The sequence below is a fragment of the Drosophila grimshawi genome, unplaced genomic scaffold (genome assembly GCF_018153295.1).
Source record: "Drosophila grimshawi isolate 15287-2541.00 unplaced genomic scaffold, ASM1815329v1 contig_44, whole genome shotgun sequence".
Lineage (NCBI taxonomy): Eukaryota > Metazoa > Arthropoda > Insecta > Diptera > Drosophilidae > Drosophila > Drosophila grimshawi.
Window position 1 is genome coordinate 10,611,717 of NW_025063240.1, and position 27,702 is coordinate 10,639,418.

The 27,702-nt window shown below is 42.8% G+C and overlaps 1 protein-coding gene across 1 annotated transcript; it reads right to left on the bottom strand.

The window, feature by feature from the left end:
* On the bottom strand, positions 1 to 27,702 carry LOC6558455 (zinc finger protein 1). The gene is made up of 3 exons (XM_032743015.2): positions 27,596 to 27,702; positions 12,734 to 12,781; positions 1 to 3,023 (listed from the first exon to the last, which is right to left on the bottom strand). Exon 3 carries the CDS (start codon positions 2,907 to 2,909, stop codon positions 597 to 599), a length of 2,313 nt encoding a protein of 770 aa, XP_032598906.1. The 5' UTR covers positions 2,910 to 3,023; positions 12,734 to 12,781; positions 27,596 to 27,702; the 3' UTR covers positions 1 to 596.

A 27,702-nucleotide genomic window follows, 5' to 3' on the forward strand; every position in this document is an offset into this window, starting at 1 on the left:
CCTATGTGTGCGTGCCTAGCTTAATAATTTCAATGTTGTTCAAAAATGCCCAGAGGCCGACGATTGACCTCTGCCTAACTATCAAACTAGCTAGCTAACTAACCTCTAGCTAACTAAATACATACATACATATGTATATTTATAAAAGTTTTGTATGTGACGGAACTACTAACTAAATTGTGGAACATGGAATTGCTAGCTGTATCTGAACGTTGTCTACAACATTATCCAAAAATACAATACTACGAATACGAACTAAGCCCGTCTCCATGAGGGTTCTTCGGCTCTCCTTACCCTACAACTAATTTAAACGTTAATACGTTGGGTGGTGGTCTGAGTTAACTCCGTGTCTCTCTCTGTGTGTGTGCGTGTGTGTGTGTGCAAATTAAAATAGATTTCTTTAAACTATAAATGTATGTAAACCTATGCCTTTAACTGTAGGTAGTAATTAGGTTCTCAGTCTTCGCAGAGAGATTTCCAGTGTTGCGCGCAGCTAAACTACAAACTGATCAATATGGGCACTAAGCTGGGTCCAAACTTTAGTGGTGCCTCTAAAAGGTCATGAACTGTCTGGCCGCGGCCGCATAGAGATACCGTTAGGCGCTCTCCGTCTTTACCACAATGGGCATGGGTCCGCCCAAATTGAGCGGTGACTTCTGCATTAGCTCATCCTGTTGCAACAGCAGCGGCAGATTCATGTTCATCTTAACGTCTAGCAGCTGCAATGGTGACTTTTGCCCCTCACTACCACGCCCAGCTCCACCACCCCCACCAGCACCACGAGATTCGTAGCGTGTGTGGGTGCGCATGTGCCGTGTAATCATATCCCGGCGACATGCGGCATACGGACACTGTGGACACTTATACGGCTTCTCGCCGGTGTGGGTGCGCTGATGCGTGGACAGATGGTCGGAGCGCGAGAAGACCTGACCACACACTTTGCACGTGTATGGTTTGACGCCGGTGTGCAGTCGCATGTGGCGGGTGAGCATGTCGGAGCGGGCAAACGAGCGATGGCATACGTCGCAGGAATAGGCTTTGGTAATATCATTGGCGGGATTTCGCGACTTGTGCCGTGAGGCCATGTGCTTGGCCAGTCGATCGTGCAGCGAGAACATTTGACCGCAAGTCGGGCACACATATGCGACATCTGAACCGGGCGGCATCTCCTCCACCACCGGCGACACATCGAGATTGTAGCGCCAGGCTACCGACTCCTTTGTGGTGGGTGAGGCCACATCCCCCTTGATCACTGGCACACCCACCGTTGTGGTGGGCACATGCGAGTGCAGCGGATGCATCGGCATCTCCATTTTGATCATGGCTGCTGCTGCCGCAGCTGCGGCTGCATGTGCCGCCGCTGCCGTCATCGCATATGGCGACATTGCAGAGGGAGGCGCCAGTGTTGATGTGGGCATGCTGCTGGTTAGTGAGGTGCTCGAGTGTGTGCTGGAGGCGGGCGACAATGCGTTCATGCTCTCGAGACTACTAGCGGCGCTCATCGATGCAGGCGGTGGCATCATGGATGCAGCAGTAGTTGCATGCAACGGTGACGTCCCTGTTTTGTACTTTTTAGGCTCACCGAGGAAATCGCTGCGCATGCACAAATCCAGGGGACGCTCCTGTGGAGGCGGCATTGGCTTCTCTGCGGATGAGGATGTCTTCTTCTTGGTTGGCTTAGGACTGACTCGCGATGGCTGCGTTGTGGTCACCGATGAGTCACTGCGCGGCGGGGAGGGCAGCGAGGGCGGTGGCGATGCATTCATCAGCATGCCGGACAGCGGTTGCTGTTGTTGTTGGTGTTGTTGCCGGGGGTGTTGGCTGCCATTGCTGTTGGTGTTGCTGTTGCTGTTTGGTGGCTTGCCGTGGCTGGTGGGCGACGTCTCCGTCTCGGAGGCAATGGAGGAGGGTGTATGCTGCAGCGGTGAGGGATAGAGATCATGGCGTCTGCGGAACACCTCATTCAAGTACTTGGTATGCAGATAGTAGCCAAACAGCGGCGAGGGAATGGGAAAATAGCGATCATACGGGCTTGGCATATGCTCAGTCTTGATATCCACGTGCAGCGGATTCTCTTTGGCGGCAGCAGCAGCAGCAGCGGCACTATCTGGCGCTGGATTGGACGCGGGCGTCGCTGCCACATGCAGCGGACTCATGCTAATACGCGGACTATCCTGATCGTCCTGATCCGAATGCGAGAGCTCCTCTGCGGATAGCTCAGGCTCAGCCTCGATCTGTTCCTCATCGCTGGCAGCTGTCAGTGCGTCACGCTGTTCCCGCTTAATGTAGTTAGCCTCGTGATTCTGCTTGCCATCTTCTGTGGCTTCTCCTTGGGCATCATCGCCGTCCTCTTCCATTTCATCCATATCCCGCTCATCCATATCCATTGGCTCCGTTTTGCAGGCCACGCCATTGTTGTTGTTGTTTGTGTTATTGTTGTTGGTATTATTATTGTTGTTATTATTGTTGTTGTTGTTGTGATGGAGCTTATCGAGCACCGCTGAGAGACGTTTGCGCTTGCGCTGCTTCCATGGCATTATATTGTTGTTGGGCACAAACGGCTGATTGTTGTTGTTGTTGTGCTGCTCAACGCTTGCAACAGCGGCAGCAACTGCTGCCGAAGCTGCAGCCGCCGCAGCCTGCTGATGCAGACTAAGCGCCAGCGGCAAATGCTGATGGGGCAATGCATGCGGATACTGAAGCTGAGCATATGGGGCATAATGGGAGGCAGCTGCCGCTGCTGGTGGCTGCTGTGCGGGTGCATAATGCGGATTGGGGTGGTGATACTGCGCTGGATGGTGGTGATGCTGATGGGGATGTGGATGATGGTGGTAGTGGTGGTGGGGATTGTGCGAGCCTGCGGCGTGATGATGATGCCCCATGGGGTCGGTGCCTTCTGCCATCGTCATTAGGTCAAGTTTTTGTGGCGAGGGCGTCGTGCTAGCAACCTTTGAGCGTTTCTGGATCAGCCTAACCTTGCGCGGCCAGGGATTCTTGCGGGCGACCGAACGCGACCGGATTGGCTGAAAACAAAAATAAGAAGACACATGTAAAATGGCATTCAAAAATGTTAAGCTAATTAAGCTAAAATACTTTTTTATATTTGCAGTTGCTGTGGAACAAATGTTTGCATACCGCCATATTTGTACTAATTTCAATCAAATTATCCTTGCACTTTTCAAATTAATCAGTTTTGATTTAAGTTAACTGCTCTTGCGATATTTTGTCGAATCTTGGATTTGTAAAATTTTGTGTGTTTAACAAACGAAAATAAAAACTGCACAAAACTTGCGCTGACAGCTCTGTGACACTTTTGCATTGACTCGCTCTAACTTTGAATTGGCGAAAAGGCAAAGGGTTTTCTCCATCAGTCTGGCAGCACTGATTTCTATTAGTTTAGTTCAAGCTGCCATTAAAAAAATACCAAATAGTTTGAAGAAAACTTTTAAGTTGTATAAGAAGGAAACGGAATTGCAATAATAATTTGATTTAAAGTCTAATATTAGATGCTTCCTTTCATTCTTATTGTTCAAAATAAATAATTATTTGTTTATTTACAAGATTGCACGTCTATTGTGATCGGCTTATTGACCGTCTGGCAACGATGATGCTGCCGCAGTATGCATTTTACAATTGCAATCGGCATAGCCGTCGGTGGCGCCTCATAAACTTGGTCCAATCAGTCAAGCATCAAAATGCTGCACTTGCTCTTGGCTTTCGCTCAACAAATAAATAAGATAAATTTTTCGCTGTCGCTGCCAAAACTGAAGATATCGTCGACGTTGCCGCCGTCGCCGTTTACGCTGCGTTAGTTTTATGCGTTTGGCGTTTGTCACTAAATCCGCTGCTGTTCCCTGGTCACGCCCTGGACTTGGACTTGGACCTGGCACAACTGGCGGCGACGACAACAACTTCATACATACATAGACACGTCTCGCATCTCCCGCTGTGGCATTTTTTTTTATTACTTTGCCAGCAGATTTTATGGTGCTCAAGTTTATGACATTGCCTTGACCGCCGCCTGTCGTCGCACTCGTCGCTCGTTGCTTGCTGCTCGCCGCTCGCAGCTCGCAGCTTGCCGCGTGTTGGTCACTCAAAAGGCAAGTGGAAATCAATGAATGGTTCGTGGGTAACAGGGACATGCGGATGGACACAAAAAGTGTGTGAGGGAGAAAGATAGAGAGAGAGAGAGAGATCGAGCATCCTAAGCCGACGTCTGGCGCCAACATTCGCAAATAATTAAAAGTTGCACACATGAAGCGCAAGTTTAGTTGGACTCCCATGCCTAGAGTGGTCAGTGCCAACAACTGGCTGCTGCCAGAACAGCAGAGGACAGTAGCATACAGTATTGGAGTTTACACACCGAGGCACAGGCACAGGCAACGACGGCACGTCTGGAAGGACGTTTGCTGCATTGCGCTTATCCTTGTGATATATGAATATTGTGCACACACGCACACCGCACGGCGGGTGGATGGAGGAGGAGGAGGCGGTCGAGCTACGAGTTCTTGTACGCCGCACGCTTCACTTGGCATTTGGCTAGGACTTCGCTAGCCTGGTGGCTGGGTGGCTGAGTTGGCTTTGTGTCTGACATAAGCTGGCAGTTTATGGTGGGGTCGAAGTCGTTGTCGTTGTCCTTCTGTTTGCAATTTGCGCCTACAACAGCAATGCCAGCAGCACCGGCAGCAACAGCAGGAGCCGTGTCCGTGTCCTTAACGGTCACGTGTTTGCTTTACGTGTTGAGAAAATGAAAAGAGTCCAACGAGCGGACGGACGGGCGGGCGTGTGAGTGGTGGGTAACTATTTGTTGGGTGTTGAAGTGCCAGGCGACATGGACACCTGTGTCCTGCCCCACGTCCTGTGCACCAGTTAGTGGCTTGTTATTGTTACTGTTGTCGCATATGTATGTTTGTCTGCCACAGTCAGTTTAATGGAGTGCGTGTGCAGTCCTTTGTCTCGGAGTCTCTTTAAAGTTTTTATTAACTTTTTCGATTTTCACAACTTAAATGGAAATGCAGAAAACTTTGCTCGTTATGTCTCATATCATCATAATTCATATTCTATTTTCTGTTGCGCAATAAAAAATTGTTTAAAAAAGCCTTCAATACTACTGCAACTGGGGGGTTGTGGGTCACAGTTATGGCACCCCAAATGGCGAACGGCAATTAATATTCCTAATTAGCGTAATTAAACAACGCAACACTGACAACTATGCGAAAAACTTTTGCCCCGCCCAAATGTTCTGCGGCAATGCTACTCTTTTTTTTGTTCATTTAGCCTGTGCCAAAAGACATTGGATTGTAGTTTTCTACATTTTTGAATTTTGTAGTCTCAGTTATAAAAAAATCATAAATTTTCACGCTCGTTGACGGAGTTGAAGCAAAGTTAGTGGCCAAGGTTCTTTGTGCCCTTTAAGCACGCGAAATGGCTGGTGAAAAGGAATATCGGAGAAAAAGGCAACCGAAGGAGCTGTAAACCAGCAGCAGAGATTTTTGATTTATGGCGGCAGATTTAAATATTCTTTTTTTTTTATATACAGACATACATATATTTTTGCGCGCCAGGGAAATTGTATAATGGAGAACGTAGGACTGAAGTTGGTGTGAAATTATGCTAAATGAAGTGTTAATTCGGCTTTGGGCTGAGTACGTATTCAATGGTTATTTAGCGGCTACTGCAAAGGTTAAGAATAATCTGGGAATAAATTGAGAACTTCAAATTGTTTGTAAAATACAGAGTGAAGTCTTGGCATTTTAAATATACCATTGGCGACCTTGTCGAATTAGCCAGAACTAATGGATTCTTGTTTATGTCTTGTGCAATCATCAAATATAACTACACCGCTTAAATGTTTGCCTATCACTTGCTAGCTCAGCACATGAAAAGCAAAAGCAGCAGCATCAGCATGAAATCGGTTCCATTAATAAAAACAACAATTCAAATTAAAAATTTAGCAAGCAACTTATTGTTGAAATTAACTAAAAATCTCAACAAAAAAACATAAACATGGCGCTTCACAACTAAACAGCGAAACATGCTTGTAAGCAAATGTTTGGCTTTAAATGGAACTCTGCCGTGTCATTTATCAGATACAGATACATATATATATGCATAAGTATCTATGCGATAAGCAGCACAGTTCACAAAAAAATAAGTAAGTGCAAGGCAAGCGGAAAATGGTGCGAGCGAGATAGCCTATAATGGCTGTTGCTTAATTGAATTTTCAACAAGAAACGAGACGAGGAAGCAGCGTACATTAAATGGCGCTCATTGGTTGCTGTTCTTTTCTTTTTTTTTGGTTATTTTGCTGGCGGTGCGTTGAGCACGACGCTGTTCATTGTGAGCTAAAAATTAAAAATGCAAATAGCCGTTAAAAAAGAAGAAAACTAAAAATGTGCAATGCCAGTGGAAATATGATTCATTGTCACTTTTTTTTTTTTGTAATCTGCTTAATTATGACAACAGTTTTAACACCAAATAAAACAATGAAAATAACAAAAGCGTGAACTACAAAAACCAACCTGCAACAACAGCAAAAACAAGAAGACCAACCGTATTGTTATATAAAATGCAACGTATTTATATGAATCTGTCCGACGACGAGCGGGTGAGTGGGACAAGAGTGAGCGTGAGGGGGAGTTGTCGCAATGGCGGTCACAATGAGCGCCTCTCTCTCTGGCTATGTGTGCGAGTGTATGAGAATGTTTATTTTACTTTTGTTTCCCTTATAACACATACACGCAGACAAACACACACGTAGTGCCTGTAACTTGATGAAGTTTTAAAGTGGCGCCCCCTTCGGCCAGCTCTATCACAACTGGCCTGCAGTAAATGTCGTCGTTGTTGCTGTTGTCACCATTGCGATAAGCTGCCTGACTGTGTGCCTATGGCGTCCCGACGGCGACCAGCTTACAAAGTTAACTAAACAAAATTGCAGAAATTAAAATGTAAACAAATTGTGTGCACGGCGGGGCAGACACGTTCTGCCCTGCCGCAGCGCCCACACGGGCGACCTGAAGCAAGCTCCTTTATTAGCCCTATGTTTGTTATTTGCACAAAATGTTGGCTTACATTTTGGCTGCTGCAGATTTATGCGGCTGCTATGATGGTCGGTTGGTATGGAGCCTAACCCATTAAACTGGCAAATGTCTTGCTGACGCCATTTAAGCACACTTCAACGACTTCAACAACAACGTGATACGCATTGATAATGGACAGCTTAGTGTAGCAGCAACAACAAACAACCAAAACAACAACAACATGAGCAGCAGCAAAGGTGAAGTCAAAGGCAGTTGTATGGAGTTGTTCAGCCGAAAGCAAACAAAGCATGACAGGGCACAAATATGGCCAATAAAATAAAACGCCATTTACACAACGCAAAAAGCAACAGCAACAATAACAATAACAATAACAATAATAACAGCAAAAGCAAAAAGTAATTGAAAATGAAGTGCGCATCAAGTGAAAACAGTGAAAAAGAAAACAAAAAGCTATTTATACGCCTACGCCTAAGCGGCACGAACCAATGAGCAAAGACCACTTGACGGCGGCAGCAGCAGAACCAGCAGCAAGAGCAACAGCAACAAGAGCTGAGCCAGCAACATGTTGCAATGCTCACTAAAAACACGCCCCATTCCAGCGCAAGCTCATGCATACTTAGCCGGCAAAAGCTTGTTAGAAAGCTCTTTTTAATTGATTTAAAATGTACATACAAGAAAACAGACAAACAAACATTGATGCACATATAAAATTGTATATATCTCTCTCTCTCGTATTTGAAATTGAGAGCTGCCGGCTTCCAGTTTCAGAGTTGCTTTGGCAGGCGCACTGCAATTAAAATGATCACCGTAATTTAAAGTATGAGTACGAATTGGTTTTGCTGCTCATTAAATGCCAGACCAAATTTGACGTCAATATGCGAGCTAACGATATGCTAATTGTTACTGTTGCTGGTATTGCTACTTTGGTGTCATTAATTAAGAGGATCATTGAAACCTCTGATCTCGACCAGAGATTGACGTGCAACTTACGACGCCTGATATTGCTTCGCTTCTGCTACTGCTACCGTTGCACAAGTGGATAATGCTAGATAATGGCAATTTCCTGCCAGTTGGCCAATTGTTGCTGCCGTGCAGCAGCAACACAAACTCACACACACACACACACACACACACATACACATTTGCCCCTGGCTGACCGCAGCTTAAATAAAATTACATTCAAATTCAATTGTAAATGCATTTTATCTGTTGGTTTTGTGTTGTTGCTGCCGGTGTTGGCTCGACTCTCCAAGCGCTGTAAACTGCAATCATGTTGCACATTTTTCTTTGGCATAGCCCCGACTCCGGCTCCGTGTCCTCATCCCAAGTCCGAGTCGCCGGCCTAGACGCTGGCCTTTTACAATCAAATGTAATTATTTTTGCAATATACACCTTCAGCTGCTGCTGTTGCTGCTAGATGTTGCCGGCGTGGCAGCAACAAGTTGCTTAGCATACTTCCGTTTGCCACAAAGGCCGGGCGATCGCGTGATCAAAGTCAATTTAGTTACGATATACAGACACATTTGTTTTTGTTTTTGTTGCTGTTGCTGCTTTTGCTGCAGTTGCAGTTGCACGTGGGCTGGGCCCAACGATCCTGTCGTCATCTGCTGCCGATGCAGTTTCTTTTAGTTACCTTTTGTTTGGCTGTTCGGCTAAATTAAACCATTGCCGCCTTATCGACAACCATCCAACCAAGCTAGGGCAACTGCGGCGCCTGCGGTCGCCCAAAAGAGTAAAGAATGGGCCAAAAAGAGCTGTAAGTACCTGGCTAGGGTTAAAATCGAACCGGTTGGCAAGCATTTAAATGCTAAAAGATCGGCAAAGGAACGCATCTATGAACAGAGGCAGTTAACTCATAAGTGAGGTAGAAACAGAAAACTTTTTTTGTTAGAATATCTATGAGGTTGACCTTCCACTTCCTGTTTGCCATTTCTTGTTCACATATTTCTCTGCATTTATACTCCACCTCCTTCTTCCAAATGTTTATCATAATTAGCTACACGGTTTTCTGCTTAATTGCCAAAGCGCCAAAAAATTAACATAGACCACAGAAAAAGATCGCCAGAAGCGAAAAGTCTTTGAAATATTTAACTAAAAATTTTCAAATCCTACTCATTTCATGCTAATTATATGGCTAGGCAAATGAATGAATGAATGGTTGCTTTAGATGGATGGAACGCCCGCCATTTTGAGCTGGCTCTGACGAGACTTGGAAGCAAGTTGAAAATTATTTAATTTTAACCTTTGGGGGCTAGCAATCATCATTAACTACGCGCTGCGTATTTGTTTAGCTGCTTTTTGTATTTTGCTCGTAAAGGTTTTGGGTCAGCGCCCTGAGGCATCTCAATCCCTGACTAAACCGTTTCACCCTACCCTATCTCAAACCCCCTCCTTCACCCGCTCTGATCGCTGGCAACGCTGTTCGCTCGTTTATCAACCGAAAGCGATCTTTGCAATTAGCCTTAAACGATTTTTGGCTCAACACTCACGCATTGCCATCTGGGTCAGCTGAGGCTGAGACTGAGGCTGCTGTACGTCACATTATCAGAACGAAATTATCGTATATCATGAAGTGGGGCGGCCCACCATTTGTAGTGCCTCAGAACTGCACTCGTTTCGGGCCAGTTGCCGATGACGTCGACGTCGCAACGTTGCATATTTATTTTTAATCATCTTTGTGAAAGCAGGTGAAATTTTTGGCATTTATGAAAGTGCAGCGTGACTGGCACTGGGCAGCCAGGTCTCAGGCTATATAAAAATTAATATAGATTGCAATGTACAGATACCCCTTTGTTGCCTTTGATATTACAGGAACTCGGTACTCGGCTCTCGAGTATCTGGGTACCTTTAAGGATAAGTTCAAGTCCACGTTGAGGTTGCGACGCCAACACCAACACCAATACCACCAACTATAGCTTTACTCTTGAAAGTTGCCACAACGTTTTGCGGCATTGCTGCAAATTTATTATGCCAAAGGCCGATCATTATCGGGTAGCCAAATTATATATGCGCGCGCGCACATGATGCGCATGAAAGGGTGGCTGCTGTTTCTGCTGTTGCAGTTCCCACCATCAGCAGAAGCAGCAGCAGCAGCAGCAGTAAACGGCAACATGTTGCTGGCAACATTACATGTTCGATCGATCGAAAACGACCGCAAGGTAAAACTATAAAATGTCGCAGACTATAAATCCACTTGGAGCAATAAATTTCTCAAAATGTCAGCACAGGCTCCCGCATTAATTACAACCTCCATTCGGTTGTTGTTGCTGGCTGGTTATTGGAGCCTGTCTGCGCCTGTCTGCAACACCCGCATCGAGGTCGCTGCCAAAGTTGTTGCCATTGCTGTTGCTGCCTGTTTGTTGTATTGGGTAATGTGAGACACAGCGATTGGCAACTTGTAATCAATAGTTGTAACCACCAACAGGCACCACCAAATGCACCACAGGCCAGCACTGGTACTGCCACTAGGCTCTGTTGTTGCTTTTGTTGTTTGTTGTTATTTCTGGTGCTAGTGTTGCAGAGGTATTTGCTTTTGACCGCAAAGCAAGTGCAAAGCTAAAGCTTTCAATTTGCTTGTCGACAACTGCGTGCAGCAGGCAAAACAGCCAACAAGTTCTTTCAATTTGCGTTTGCAGTTGCCCCTGCCAGGTGGAGAGCTGCAAGCACCAACCAACAACAGCAACTGCTTCAACACTCAACGCATATTCCTAACTATTGCAAGCTGCACATGTTTTATACTGCATTTTGATTGCCTACAAGCCGCTGTCGCTGTCACTTTGCATTACAACTGTTAGGAGCAGGGCAGGAGTTCGTTGCCTTGCCAGGCGTCAGGCCTTAAAAGATGCGCATGAAACGCACTCTTTACTTTCTGCAGCATTTATATTATGTTAAATTGTTTGTTTTAGGATTATTATGCTTGATTAATACGTTCTATAATATATATTTTAGCTGGTATAAAATAGAGTTGACAAGGATGCACAAAAACCTAAAGAAATTTATCTAGTGTTGTTACTAGACAATAAACTGATGATCAATTAATCATATACATATATACACACAAAATAACAGGTTTCATTTTCATGTTGTTTGGTTATTATCGCGCAATTATGTTGTATTTGATATGTTAATTTCAATGTTGCTTTACTGATTGCCAATGAAAAGAACATAAAGCCACTGATATTTAATTTATACAGCTCGTGTCTGCTCCTGCTGATAGGTAGATTGACTCGGATCGATTGTATAGAGCATTCGCAGGTGTTAATTGATTTTCAATGGTTTGTTGTAATTTGTGTCGCTTGTGCTTTTACTGCTGCACGAACTGTTAACCAAAATTCTCGATGGTTTATTGTCGGATTTTACTCACTCAATTATGAAAACAATAATATGACAAATTAGTTAACATAAATTTTTGGAAATACGCACTGAATATCACTTGTGACTTATGTGTGTGTCTGAATGGAGACTGAATGAAGTGAATGTATGAATGGAACTGCGCTTCAGCAGCGAGCTGCTGCAGGTTTTCTTCAGATTTTTTGTTAATTAAGCTGTATTTCATGTCGAGATACATTTATGAATAAAAGCGACCAAGCCACCCCAAATCAAAAAAAGAAAAAAAACACAATAATACAAAGTAAAAAACAGTTGCAAAAAGTTGAAAAACATTCAAAATCAAACAACAAAAAATGAAACACAAACAACGACAACCACAGCAACAAATGTGATGACACCAAAAGCGCGTCGCTTTTGTTAGGGCGTGTCAAAAGAAACTTCAACAAATGAATTAAAAATTAGCTGGCGGGCAAAAAGAGCGAAGCCAACGAATGAGATTAAGTTGTAGTTGCTGCTGGTGCTGCTGCTGCTTCTGTTGCAGTGGTGCGGTGCGGCCTTAATCGCTCAACCAGCCAAAGGTCGCACTCTAAGCCAAAGTAATTGACAACGTCTCGTACTGACGTCATGTTAATTTTAGCCACAAACTGCCAATTTTTATGGCTTGAAAGGGGCAGCTGCTGGTGCTGTTGTTGTCGTTGCTATTGCAGTTTGACCGTCGCCATCGTTTTCAAACTGTCGCAAGCAATTAATCTTTAAAAAGCAACAACATCGAGTTTCAGCTGCAGCTCCGAAGTTGCCGCGTTTTTATGACAAAACTTGGCAATCTGTCTAAAATGTTCAACTTCACTCATTTTCAATGGCAGTTGCAATTCCTTAGCGGCCGACTTAGAAGGTCGCCTGCCGTGCAACGCCCGCAACTTACTAAAGCTGCCCCAGACGCAGTCTTTAAACTCAGACGGCTGCCAGACTGAGAGAGCGATCGGGAGACAAACGAGACGAGAGACGAAGCTCTGTGTTCGAAGCCCGAAGCTGATGCGAAATTCATGCGAAACACAAGACGACACTTGAATGTTGCAAGCCGGACAGGCGCACATGATCGATACGAATGCGATCTCTGCTTGCCTGCCTGTCCGCCTCCCCTCCTACACGTCCTCCTGTCAGATCCGCTACTCTGTACTCCTGCAACGCACGCATTAAATTCAAAATGCGTTTCAGTATTTTTTGCCTTTGTTTTTTTGCTTTTTTTTTGTGTTTACGAAGGTTGCCAGCTTTGTCTGTGCATGGTCAGGCCAGGGTTGCCATTGTCAGCCAAAAAATAAAAAAATACAGCTGCTGCTACTTTAAAACATTTGATGATTGCTTACCTCGTTTAGTTAGGATGTTGTTGCTACTGCAATAGACTCTGGCATGTTCTGTAAGAAATACGAACAGAAAACGTAAGATTTATAAACGTTTCATTTACAAGAGTAATTTGAGCAGAACTATAAAAATGTTTGCTATGAAATTGTGGGTAAAACTTTCTAGAAACTTTTGCATGGTTTTTACAGCTGGTAACCACTTTATGGTCACTTTACGAGGTAGCTCTATTTAAATTATATGTTTATGTCTATGTTGATGTTATGAAGACATATATGTGTTGCTATGTGTGGCAGAAAATGTGCTAACACAACAAAATTGTTGAAGCCAACAAAACTGTTTGCATTTAGCTGCTAATTGCCGCAGTAATTAAAGCAGCTCATTCAAACAAACCAAACATCATTAATCAAGCATAAAAATACTTATGACTGACTGTGTTCTAAAAAATGTATAAATATTAATGACATACAAATACAGCTATAGCAATAAAAATCTCTATAATATTTTCAAATTTTTAGTGATTTTTTTTAATGCTTTTATCTAAATTTTCATATTTTTTTTTAGCTTAAGCGCAGACAGCGTGGCTTTGGCTTTGATTTCTTCGCATCTCATGAATTTTTCAAATTTATTTAATTTATTACATATACGATTTTTTTGCACATATTTACGCAACATGTTGCTGGGCAAAGGTTGTTGCAACATTGCTGCTGTTTTGTTGGGCCGGAAAGTGGCCAACTGGACATTGATTGATTGTGTGTTTGGCAATAAATGCAAAATTAGTAGAAAATCGAAGCGTTGCCACCCACCCGAAAGCAAAACGGTGGAAAAAACACAGTTAAACAGTTGCCAGTGCCCAATTAGTGGGGCGTGCCAGCAGCCCCCTAAAAACGGTGGCCGTATAGACAACAAAGGCCTGCGAAAAGCAAAAGCCGATCCAATGCCAAGCACTAACTTCAGAGTCATGTTACACGGCTGATTAATGATCGTGGCTAGTTTTAAATAAATTATAATATTTAACTCATTAATTATTTGAGCTGCAGTAGCAACCAATCAAAGGCTAATCAAATGCCAGCGCCAAGTGACAACATAAAGTGGTTTACCTGTTGTTGTTGTTGCTGTCTCTGTTGCCATTTTTGGTCAACATCAAACAATTAACAATTGTTTAAATGTGTGCTTTTATTTGCTAATCATTTAGTAGAATTGTCAACGAATGCTGAGCTGCATTTACATTTTGTGTGTTTGACAATTGAAAACGTTTATTGTTTCTGCTGCTAATTGGCTTTGTTGCTGGCACATATGCTACATGTTGCAGTGAATGCAACGGCAACAGCGCTAGCAATAGCAACCCTTGCAACCGCAAACAGAAACAGTAACTGTGTGTATGTCTGTTGTGGCTGCTGGCATTTGCCACCTGTTGCAATTAGGCATGCAACATGGCATGTTGTTGCGGTTGATGCCAATGCGGGTGTGCAAATAGTCAAAAAAAAAATATAAAAAAATGCACATAGCCTATGTACCACATGAGCAACAGCTATTTATGTGGAATGGCTACCGCAAACAGCAACTGTTGCTGGCGTCGCAGCTGTGCGACCTTAACAAATATGCCGCCCCAAAAACTTGTTTCAAAACATATATCTCAGCAATACTGCAGCCAGCTAGACAGTCTATTGCTGTCCACAGCGACATGAATTTATTAGCGCAACTATTTTCAATGTTCGGTATTTTTTCAGCATTTCAGCATTTGAATTTTCAGTCGCAGCTGTGTGCCTCAAGCTGATAAACTCTGGCTCTAACTCTCGTCCCTCGTTCGAGCTCTGTCTTATCGCGCACCCACAAGAACAGCAGCAGCATCATAGCAGCAGCATCGTCAGCAGCAGCATCATCAGCGCACGCAATGAAGCTGATGGCTCCCATGGCGTTATCTAGCCATTGAACTGGCCTGCCCTGCCCTGCCCTGAACCTTGGCCCAGCGCATCTTTATGTGCGTAAATTGGTACAAGGCAACGTTATTTAGCTGTTGTTGTTGCTGTTGATGCTGCTGCTGCGGACAACGCCTACTCAAAAATAAAATAAAAATAGAAAAAAATGGGAAAAAATCAACAACGAAAAATAAAGCGTTGCCGATAAACATCATTGAGCGTTATTGAAATTGGAATTTCAAATGAGCTGCGCTGACTGGTGTGGCACATGGTAAAAATCGGTTCAGAGATTCTGTGTGAGAAAATAGCATTTCACTCGTTTAAGTTGATTGTGTTTTTATGCATATCTGAAAACCGTTTGACTTTTGCATTTAAACTTTCAAATGCAATTAGCCACAGCCATAAATTACACACATAGAACTTGCAACTGACGAAACAGCAACTGGCAAGCGATACAAGCTGTTATTAACATGATTGCAGCGGCTTTTGGTCACCCTGCGAACTGCAGCGGCACTCGAAACTGAGCACCGGCTACTATAATAATGACCAGTGGCTAGGCTAAGTCGGGCTAAGCCAGGCCGAGCCAGGCCACCTACTACAATCAACGAGGCGTGCATGCAACTTAGAAATTGCTGCCTGCCTTGCAGCGGCAACAGCAAAAACAACAACAACAGCAGCACAAAATTAGCAGCGCGTGCTAAGCAATTGGCCCAGGCAACAACAACAATAGTCTGACACAAACACACACCCACACACACAGACACACAAAAACATACCCATAAACACTGTGCATATTGTTTTACAGCTGCACGGCAGCAACATGCGCAAATATGGCGGCAGCAGCAGCAAAATTCAACGCTAGCTTTGGTAATTGCAACAATTTAACGGTCTGTCGCTTTGCTTTTGCGCTTAAGTGTACTTTGGTGTACTGTTCCAACAACTTTAGAGCAATCTACTGAAGACTGAATACTGCCCTTGCATCTTTTTGGGGGCTACAACTTAATCAAAAACTAATTGCATTTGCATACAGGCAGTGCTGTTGCTCCTAGTAGTGCTGCTGCCCACCACGGATGTGGTTTTCAACGCTTGGCTGTGTCAACTTTCAATCAAAGTCAACAAAAAACTGAAAAAAACCTACTGTGGTTTACTCCAGCAGCAGCGCTTCCTGAAGGCAGTAACAACAGTAACCGCAAGCAGTCAAAAGGCGCTGCTAGCGGGTGCTGGTCAGCTTGGCAGCTTTGCTCAACCGTGGGACCGGCAAATATATTAAAAACAAAAAACAAAAAAAATACCAACCAAGAAATATTAAGTATATATAAAAGAATATAATCCAAAAAATGGTATAGCAACGCACATTCTAATTTATATGGCAAACGCCCGCGCAGGCTACGCATTTTTGCACGCAGCAACAGTCATCGCAGCAGCAGCAAAGACATTGGTGGGGGAAAGGTAGTAAACTGACATACGCGAGTGCCTCAGTGCCACATAGCTGATGGATCACCGTAGATAAGCGAATCTTGCAGATAATCGCATCACTCACTGGCTATGCCAATGTTGCAAGTGTTTCGCCTTCTCAGTTTCTCAGCTTTGCATGCTTGAGCCTGAATCTCAGACTCAGACTCCGACTCCGACTCAGACTCAAACTGCAGTCTGTAGAATGCAGACTGCAGAGTGCAGACTGGACATGCAATAATTTTCAAATACAGCAACAGCAGCAGAGGTAGCAGCAGCAACCGGCTCCGGTCCAGGTTGCAATGATGATGATGCATGACAGTGACAGTGCGTTGTAGTTGCTTATGGTTTTTTTGTTGTTCTTCTTATTGTTGCTGTTTTTGTTGTTGTTGTTGTTATAGCTGTTGTTGCTGTTGCCGCTGCATGACATTAAGCAGGTTGCAAACAGACGCACACATGTCTGGACAGCCGCTGTCTGTTTGTCTGTCTGTTTGTCCCTGTGTATCAGTCTCGGTCTCAGGCTAAGGCTCAGTCTCAGTCTCTGTCTGTACAGCGAATTGTGGGTGCCTTTTGCAGCATTCTTTACAGATTACTGAAATTAGCCACAATTCGCCTGCAGTTTCAGTCGTCAGTGTATCTGTCTGTTTGTGTTTGTGTGTGTGTGCCAGGCAAAACTTATTTTCATGCTTTATTTGAGCGCGAGCCTTTTACAAGCGCATCGAAACACAAAATGAAATACAACTTTCATCTGCGGTTTTGCCGGAGCTGCTCCTTTTGTTTACCGTGTTGTTGCTGTCTTGAAAAAAAAATCAATTAAAATTCATAGCCAATCGATTTGCGCACACTTCAGAAATCGCAATTGAAAAAGCGTTTCACACATACACACACACACACACAAGAACGTTTTAAAAAACATTTCTTTGAACCTTTCGATTTTGGTTTTCTTTTTGGGCGCGTAAAATACATAAAAACTGGCGCCAGTTGGGCAAACATTGCGGCTCCAACTGATAAAAATCACGCCGCTTACATCAACAAACAACCAGCAGCATAAACAACAACAACAAACACAACACCGATGGTTTTTTCTACCTGCGCTTTGGTGGGGCGAAAAGGGTTATATTTTTATGTCTAGCCACCGACGCAGTTGCAGCAGCCACCGCCACCACCGACGCCAACGTCAACGGCATCATCATTATCATCATTAAAATGTCAGTTAATAATTTTTTTCTGCCGCTCCCGCTTCAAAACTTTGAGTGGTTTTTCAGTTTGACGTTTACAACGTCGGCCAGCGGTGTCTGTCCAGTGTCCCTAGCCGTCTGGGTCTACCTGACAGTGGGGCTTCTGTGGACTGCAGCAGCTGCCGCTGCTGCTGCTGAGTGTGTTTAAGCTGAAAAGATCTGAGAAATATATATCTGGGTGGCCATTTCAATGGGGCAGCAACAATACCGGAGTGGAATTCTCATATTGGAGCTCTGCCCGGAATTGTCAGCTGTTTTTTTTTTTCGGTCTGTCCTCGTTTCAATTAACAGCGGCAACTGCAGCAAGTTCGTTGCTTAAGTCTTTTGTTTTTCTTGCAAGTGCAGTAAAATGTGAAAAATGCTTAAATTGCAGTGCAATATCAACAATAAGTATTAAAGCAGCCAAAGTTATGTTGCTGTTGTAGCTGCTTGTTGCACCTGCACACAATTGCTAATAATTATTTATGTTGTAGGAAGACAGAGATGGCAGAAGGCAGAAGTAGGAGAAGCTGTTGCCGAGTGGCATTGGCTACTGTTTCTCACTGCCCAGCAACGGCTACAGCTACGGCTCATCAGCAGTTAATGACCAGGCAGCCTGGCCACAACAGCGTCGCCATCGCCGTCGTCTTCGTCGTCATCGCCATTGCAATCGCCACGTTGGCAACGTCATGACTCCATAATTATGCACACAGGCTGCATTTTTGCGCATTGCCTTTTGCTCGCTTGCTTGAGTCGCGGCTGCAATTTAAGCAGTTGTTGCTTTGCGCCTTGCTGTCGCATGGTGGGTGGAGTCACGCCTTGCTGTGGCCGCCTCTAAGGCAGCCGCAACAGCCTCACCTGGCCGCTCAACTTTTAATTTAATAATATTTTTATAGGCCGACGCGACAAGCTTGTTTACAAGCGTTCAACATGCAACTTTAAAGATACTTTTCAGCTATCCCAATGCGGATATAGGCTTACCAGTGTATGCGTGTGTATGAATGGGGAGGGGTGGGTGTGGGAGAGTTGCACTTTGCATTTGCAAGTTGTGGCATTTTGCGCACTTCCTGTCGACTGTCAAGACATGCCAAGTTGTCCTCGTTCAGCCCTTCTTCTGCGTCACTTCCTGCAGGAAAGGCGAAGGTGGCAAAACTTTTGCCTGCAAACTTTTTTGTTGCCACACGCACGCATTGCAGTTGTTTTGCATTTAAGCTGTCCCCTTCTGTGGCCTCGGTGGCAAGTGCCAAGTGGCAAGTGGCTGCATTTCACTTTTTGTTCAACACCCCCAACAGCAGCGACAGCAGCAACACGAAAGCGCCGCCAACTTAGCCAAGCAAAGTAATCCACACCATTCGTTGGCATAGACATGAACTCGTTGCTGTTGTTGTTGTCTGTGTTGTTTTTGTTTGTCGCTCGCTGATTTTCTGCTCGCTTGCATGCGATTAGTTTGTAATTTGATTGCGACGCGGTTGTAAGCTGTTCGCTTGTAACTTTTGTATCTTTCAAATACATGCCAAGTAAGTTGTTAGCTCCGTTTGAAAGTTTTCCCTGCGCCATTTGCCTTTCGCGTGTTCGCTAATTGATACAAGTCAAATTTCAGCCTCAAATGACACTAAAGTTGTCTGAAAGACTTTGCCAAAAGGATAATGAAAACCAAACGGTTCCAAACGGCTTGCAAGTATAATTAAAAATATATCTTTTGTTAAAATCATTTCAGACTTAGGGCTAAAAAAATACCCATAAACTGATTTGTCATTTTTTTTTACATGCATTTCCTGCTTAGGTTGGTGGCCAACAAGCAAATAACAGCGTCATTGCTGAAGGAATCTTACGTAATTAGCTTTCCATAGCGCAAATTCTGCAGCATCATCTAATCAAATCAGACAGAGAACCGAGAACTGCATCGGTCTGGCGTAATAACTTCCGTTTTAGTTTCAATTAAATCAATGCCCCGGCTAATCAGAGACCCTAATGGGCATCGGTACCCTGTATTGGATGCCTTTGCTTTATAATAAGCGCATTGCATATCCGTTTCGTTCCAGTCAAATCACTGACCGTTTTCCTTGGCAAGTCATTATCCAAACAACGGCTGTGCTCCTCCTCTTCCTCCTCCTCCTCCTCCTCCTCCGCATTCTACTCTGTTCATTCTGCTCTTGCTCCTCCTGACCGCTTGTATATTTTGGGCCCTCCGACAGCTTTGCGTGTGTGTTGTGTGTATTGTGTGTGTATTTCTGTATGTGGACCAGTTTGACAGGTGTTTCTTGCGCTGACTGAAGCTCAATTCTATGCGACGTTTGCGTCTGCGTCTTCGTCTCTCTCTCTGTCTCCGATTCTGTTTCTGTTTATTTGTTTTGTTTATCTGCTGGTCGTGTGGCGTCGGAGTTTGAATGCAGGTTGTTCTACTCGTATTTTAAATACGCTCTGACATCAGAGCAGCATCCAGCATCAGCATCTTCAACTTAGTCGTCTTCAGCTGCGGCTGCTTTAATTATAATTTATCTGCCTGGTGGCTCGACAACGACAACGAAGACGACGACGACATCGACGCAAACGTATCTCAAGTTTTTGACTTTTATCTGCTGCTGAATTGATGAGTATATAATAAGACTTTATTGGTCAAACCCAAAGCCAAAGCCGAAGAGCCAAAAAGCCGATAAAAGGCCAATACTGTGCGACAAGTGCGGATCAAACCGAAGACATTTTATACCCTGTACAAAAATATCAAACAGTAATCAGCCCGAGGGTATTTTAGTGTTGGACCAACGACTTAGGTAAATGAATTTGCAAACGACGTTTAAAAGATTGCGAATACTCTTAAGTTTCAAACAGCGTATGTCATAGTCGGAACACGCTTACGGTTTGGCCAAGAAATTTATACCATAAGCTGTCATGATAGCTGCGCTTCGGCATTCACCTTTGTTGTGGGTGTGTGTGGAACAGGGCCGGACACTGCGTGTCCTTTGTGGAGAGCGTGAGAAGCAACTGCGTCTCCATCCTCTTAGTACCTCAATTCAGCTCTCCTCGTGTTGCTTGTCAATGTGTTTCGCTTGTTCGCCTGTCTTCGCTGGCTTGCCTCATGCTATTGCAATGCATTTTTGTTGTTGCTACAAATTCTACAAGCAAATCAACAAAAACAAACAACGTGTATGCCTTGGAATTTAAAACTTTACTCGGTGCCCACCACATTTTGTTGTGGTTGTTGCTGCTCTGGTTGTTGTTGTTGTTGTTCTTGCTGTTGTTTTTGTATTGCTTTTTGTGTATAAATTGTCAACGGAAATCAGTTTGCCACTCAACAGGCTTCCCTTTTCCTGTGGCCAGCCGCGCAGATAGCGCTCTACTTCTCTGGTTCTTTTTCATTGGGGTGCCAACAACGACTCGGACTTGACTTTGGCTTCAAGTTGAGAGACAAAGTAAATACTTTCCTCAAAAAAAAAATAAATAAAAGGGAAAGAGAAGAAAACAGTTGAGCTTCTTTACGTTCGTTTGTTTAATATTTTTTCTTCTTCATAATTTTGATTTATTTATGGCCAAGTTTAGGCACACGTGCCAGCATTTAAAAGTCGCTTTTCAAAAATTTCGAGTCTTTCTTTCGACAATTAGCACACAAAAGCGGCAAAAACATACAACAAAGATATGGGGAAGGAGAGAGAGAAATATAAGTATAGTATAACCACATAGATATATGCATGAGCATAAACATAATAATAACAATAATTTGCATATTCATTTGGCGTTCGTTTCCAATCATTTCTTGAGCTCATAAGTCAGCCGATGGCAAGAGACTGTTCAGTTCAGCTCGGCTCAGTTGAGTTCAGTTGAGTTTGAGTTTCAGTTTCAGTTTCTGGAATATATATGTTAAACATATTGAAATATCATCATTGAAAGGCGACTGCCAAACTGTACAATAATCGCGCCACAAATTTATGATTAGTTGTTGGCCATTGTATTGTAGCGAAGGGGACGCGTTTTTCATTGTTCTGTTCCAGGCAGCAAATCAAAGAAAATATCGAAAATGGCTTAGTGACAGTTTCTCAGGTTTGTTGGTTTTAGGCGCGTCTAGAAGATGACAAAAATAACAACAACAACAACGAAAACAGCAACAATAAGGCGGCTTACACTTTGTTTACAATGTTGCGTGGTATTTTACAGATTTGTTGTCTTTTTTGTTGTTGATGTTCTCTTGCTGCGTCAATATTGATAATAAATAACAGCCCAGCAACACCAGCGACACAACAAAAACAAAGCAGCATTAGAAAGACAACAACAACTAAAATAACGACAACGTCAGCAGCGGTCACGTCTCAAGTGAAAATGGTTTTTAAGTGCCCCATTGCCTAGTGGAAATTAAACTATCCCTGGGCACGTCATTGTCTGGCTGGACACAAGTCAGCGACAACTTCTTTAAGGCAGAGTCTCTTCTCACTTCTCACTTCTATCTCCGTTCTGCCGGTTTGCAGTCTGCAGCCGACAGTCTGCGCCTGCGTCTGCGACTCTTCAGCCTGGGCAACCCTTTCGAGCTGCCGCCAAAACCAAAAGTGTCAACTCTAATTGCCTTTTGCTTGGCTTGCCCGCCTCAATACTCAAACAGAGATTTGGTCATGGACCACTCGAGCCTCTCCATTCCACTCCACGCTCTCCTACTCTTCAATTCTCTGCGGCTCTCCTGTGTTGCCGCTGCTCGGCGAAGATCTTATGGTCAGTCCCGCTGTCTGTCAAATATTTGCCTTGGCATTGCCTGCGCTTGCGCAAATACTAATAAAATTTCGGTTAATTTTTTTAAGTTAACACACACACATTTACTTTTATTTATTTGTTTGGTATTTTTTTTTTTTTTTTTTTGTCTTATTTTTTGTTAGTTGCTGTTGTTGCTGGTGTGCACTTGACTGTAATGGATTTGTTGGCATGAAGATATTTTTTATTTTTGTCAGCCATTTACGCTTACTTAAAACAAAGCAACAACAAAACCAACAACAGTAAGACAAGGCCGGGTTTTTGGAGGCGGCAAAGGAAAGTCAAATATGTCAACAGCAATGAGAATTACATAAATCAAGCGGCTGCAATGGTTTGTTAAGAAAAACAAAAACAAAAACCACAAATTTATTAATTTCAAGTCGTTGAAATGACGAGGAATTATGTACTTAATTAGCAGTGAGGAAGTCAGCCGCAGGCCGAGAAAATCAGATTGAGGGCGATTTTTTGTTTTGTATGGTGGATAGTGGGTCTTGCGAAAGCAAATTGAGTCATTGGACTTTATTTCATTAAGGTTTATGCAGCAAACATTTCTACTTTTGGCCCAATGCCATTATTGTAATTAACAAATTTGTGTAATGGTTAGAGCGAAATAGACATATTAATTCTTAACACCTTGCAAGTTTTCTTTTACCACTTATTAATATTTGTCGTTTTGTATGCATGTCATAATTTCCCTAACGCCGTTTTCATATCTTGATTTATCATAGATTTCAGTTTTGCTCTTACTTTTTTCTGTCCAGTTGCGTATTTAAATTATTATTACACTCTTCAGTTTATATTCACCACATTGCTCATACGCCGTGTGGTTAACAAAAAAAACTTGTTTAACATTTGCCGTGCACATAAACAAACATTACAATTAATTTTTATGCGACAGGCATTTGTGCTTATAAAATGCACTAAAATATTATGCGAGGCAGTCAAAAAAAAACAACAAAAACTACAGAAATAAAAGAGGAAAAACTTCAAACGCTGCCACAAAGATAAGCAACCGGCTTAACTTTAAATGTGTGAGAGAATAGGAGAATGGGGGCAGAAGGGAGATGGGTACAACATTCAAATTGGCGACAGCGAGCGCTAAGTGCAGACAGTTGCATGTGCTAAGCGACAAATGGACAGTTGGACTGAAAGATAAACTGAGTGACCAGCCGAGTGACCAACTGGGTGACCATTGCGGCCAGTTGCGTGTGAGCAACAGGTTTGAATGTTTTCCTAATGAAGCGCAGTTTGCCGCTTACGGCTTGCCGCTTATTGCTTTCTGCTTGTCACCTTGGTGCTTGCCACATGGAGATTATGAGTCAGTTATGGGCTTTATGCAATGCTTATGCGCCACGTGCAGTTTACAAGCCACTTGTAAACTTTTCAATTCGCGTGGCCAACTGAACCGTGTGCTCCATCAAAGCAGTCTAACAATCAACCACCCACCAGTCAAACGAATGGCTCACTTATCACTTGCTTATCAAAGAGCACCTACACACAAAACGGTGGGGCAACAACAAAAACCAAAGGCAAATCGAAAAAAATATTTATTAAGTATAAATTGTAAAATTAATGAATTGCTCGGCGCTGTGACGTAAATTGAAAGTCGTGGTCTACAAACTGATAAAGCTGACCATGTGCGAGTATTTCTTGCTTCACCTTTTCGTTTCTATTATTTTGCAAAAAGTTTCATTCAATTTGCTATTGTTGCTTTATTCGGTGGGTGGCCACAATCTCATAATCTTTTAATAAAATTCTTCATTATTTTTTTTATATATTTCCTTTATATATATTTTTAAATATTTGTTTTTAATGTTAATTCAAAGCGCTCACGAAACGCGACGCATAATCAGCAATCTATGTAGTCCAATGACGTTAATTGAAACTACTTGAGATTAAATAAAAAATTGTTTTCGCTGCAGCGCTGCTGCTACTGAAGTACTTTACAGGCTGGAGGTGCCCAATATGTGGCACGTTTTGCTATAAGTAAACTCATGTGAAATTTTTTCGTAAGTCTCACCCATAATTCTCTGCAATATACATATATGATTATCAGCAAGGCTTTATTTAATTTTTATAAATTTTTTCAATGTGTGGTTTCCCATTAAGAAAAAGAAAACAGCCCATGCATATTAAATAATCTGCTATATATACTCGAATATATGTATATGACAATTCTGATAATGCTCGACGCTTTTGACGTAGTAAGGCGCACATTTTGCTTATCAACAGCTAACAAAAACAACAACAAACAACTAACCACCGGAATACACTTGCAGTAGTGTTTAATGCTTACCACAAAACAAAAAAAAAATATATTAAAAAAACAAAAATAAAAATAAAATAAATAATAACCCATAAAAATATTAAAAATAAATATTTATGTTCATCCCAGAAAATGGCCGCCAAAAATATGTAGTAACATCACGATGAAACGCGTTTTAATAGGACGCTTATAATTTAAAAAGATTCAATGGAATTTACCGATAGCTGCTAATTGAAGGGGTGTGATCTGAATCAATCCAAGTTTAAGATTTGGCTGGCTGACAATGACTTAAAGTTGCTTCCAGGCCACACACTAATGAAAAACAAAACGTTTATCAAATGCATGATAACAACGCATGCCCAAAAGTCGGGCCAGAGCCCACTGATCCGAATCCCCAAACGCCAACTTCAACTCAAAATCGAATTCGTGTTGAGCTCTATCAAATGTCTGCCGCCTGCGAGGTGTTAAACTCTTCGCAACTGTCGCAACGTCGGTCAGTCTGTGCATTCTCCACATTCGCTCATTGGATTTTCTTTGTTTTATTGTTTAACGCATTCTAATTAACAACTTTAGTTATAGACATTGCCATGGATCGCCTCAGAGCAGTGTCTGTCCCGCTTTTTAACGCACACGTGATGATTAAATTTTAATTTTAGTCTTTATATGGCGGATCATTGTATGCTTTAAGGTCTCCAACTCGACTCTTGAACCCCAAGCAAAGCAAGCACAACTAATCCAAATCAAATGGCTTCTCCAAATCAATTCGTTTTCAATCGTTTAAAGTTAATTAACGCCCCAGAATTTTATTCCAACTTACACATTCTCAAGTTCCTTGGTTTATTTTTTGTATTCGCTACGTTTCGTTACGACACATTGTTGATTTCCTTTTTGTTGTTGTTATTGTTGTTGCTATTGTTTATTGGTATGTGTTCTGTTACACGCCTTTGTTTCGTTCGTAAATTTATTTTATATATTTAAGCATTTTCATTTTGTATTGTGTACATTTTATTCTGCTCGACGTCTCAATTTCAATGCGCGCTTTTGTTATTCTTATTTGCTTAATATGTATATATAAATATATATATCTTTTTTTCTTCTTATTTCAAGACATTAAAATTGTTAATTTAAGGCTATGCGTGAAATAAATTAACCAATGAACCGACACAAAAAAAAAGTCCCAGACGCTTCAATACTTTTCCATACCCTAATAGTTTGTAATGAATGCATGAGTTGGGACGATAGAATCGAGAAATAAGATCTAGCTAAAAATGATGTTGACATGAATTTAATGTAATATGTAAATATTAGGCACTCCCACCAGTCGCTAATCAACAAGGTAAATTAAGCGCAACATAACTAAATAATAATATTTACCGATGCTGCCAAATTTGTGTCTTATATAAGGGAAAATTCTTTGTACGGAGTATCTCGCAAATGGACACGCTCGACTTGTCTTTTGTTTAAAATGTAAATGCAACAAATGCCAATGAAACGCACCGAGGGTGGCAAAGAATTGGAGACGGCTTCGCTGGTGACTCCAACTAGCGACTTTGAGCCACTTTAAAATGGCGTCGCTTGTGGTGCGGGTGACGTCGCACCGCCACCGCACTCTCCTCATCACTCCTGCTCGTCAGCCTGCTTAATATGCCAAACAGTCGCAGAGTCGGTCCGACTGTCCGGCAGACGTCGTCATTGTCTTATAAGGTGCGGTGCGTATAAAGTCAGACATCGACATCGAGTTGAAAACAGAGAAAAAATCACTTGGTACACTCGCGCGACATATTGAGAAATGTGCAATAGCTTAATGCCCATTTAAGGCTTGCACTTTTCATGGCAAGTTGCATTTATCGAGCGATCAGCTCAAACGAGCGATCGATCAACGGTTTAGCCACCAGAAACACAATATATATATTTATATTAGAACATTTTGACCATTACTCATACGAGCTGTAGCACGCACGCATGCTAATTGCCAGGTGTGATGATTTGCTGCCTAAAAAGAGTCCAGTCGCAGGAAGAGCAACAACTGCAGCAACAGGAGTCACTCACACCACATCCTAGCGAGAGAGTTGTTATTGCTGCTGCTGCTGCTGCTGTTTGCCTTTAAATGGTATAAATTACCAATGAATGACATACAATTTAATTGCCCGGTCTAAGCAGCAACTCCAGCCGCATACAGAGCAGCAGTTGCAGTTGCTGTTACTGTTGCAGCTTCCAGTTGTTGTTGGAATTAATTAATATTGCACTTTTGAAGCGCGTGCATACAAATTTGTCAGTTTCGTACGGAGCATACACAGGCCGTTGGCCATTTTTATGCCCAAGGTGTAGGCAATTGGCATAGTTCACATTCACACAGTGGCTGCTGTGTGCTTTATTATGGCATTTGATGGCAATTAAAAGTCTTTCGCATTAATCGTGTGCAAGATTGAAGGGCTTGCTGCTGTCACTGCTGTTGCTGCTGCTGCTGCTGTTGCACGCCTGCAATATGCCTGATTTTGTTTGCTGCTGTGCATCTACGCGTATTGATGTGTGTGTGTTGATGTGTTTGTGTGCCTTTTATTGTGCGTCAATTTGCTGGCCACACAGTGTCGTTGTCGTTGGCAATATTTGTTGTTGTCGATTGACGTCAAACCAAATCACAAGCAGAAGCATCAACGGGGGCAACAGCAACAACAACAACAGTCGCACAGCATCTGCGTTCGCCTCATCATGGGGGCTGGTATTGATAGCAATAAGTGTAGCACTTATCAGTGACTCAGAGTCAGGCGAGGCCAATGCATTGTTGTAGGTGTTGCAATGCTACATTATCGATACAACAGGGGATCGAGCTAAGCCTTATAGCATTTAAAACACACTCAAGGAGCTATGTGTATGTTATACAACGCACAATTTAACTCAGTTAGTTTCTAAACATTAATGGGTGATCACGTCGGGGCATATCTGATAAGTAGCGTCGTATATATCAACTGGCCTGGAGCTATCTGATATTGCGCTGATTATCAGCAGTTTGCAGTTGCAATTTGGCTGTAAGCTGAGTCTACAACAACAGCAATAATGAAAACAACAAGCACAACTTGCTATGTAATTAGATCTATAACTTTTTGACACATTTCAAAAAACTTTCTGCTGAGGCAACCAGCGACAACCAATTGGCGACTGCTGGCGCCTGAGCCTAAAAGACGTTGCCGTCGGCAAAAAACAAACAACAACAAAACAAAAAAAAAAGACTTTAAAAAGAAAATTGAACTCAAAATAAAAGAGCTCATTTATAAGTATGAAACTCACCTCGATTGTTTAGGGCGCTTTGAAAAGCATTATCCAAGCATTATCCGATAAATGGCAGCTGCCCGCAATTCTTGATGTTGTTGTTGGTGTTCTTGTTTTTTTGTAGT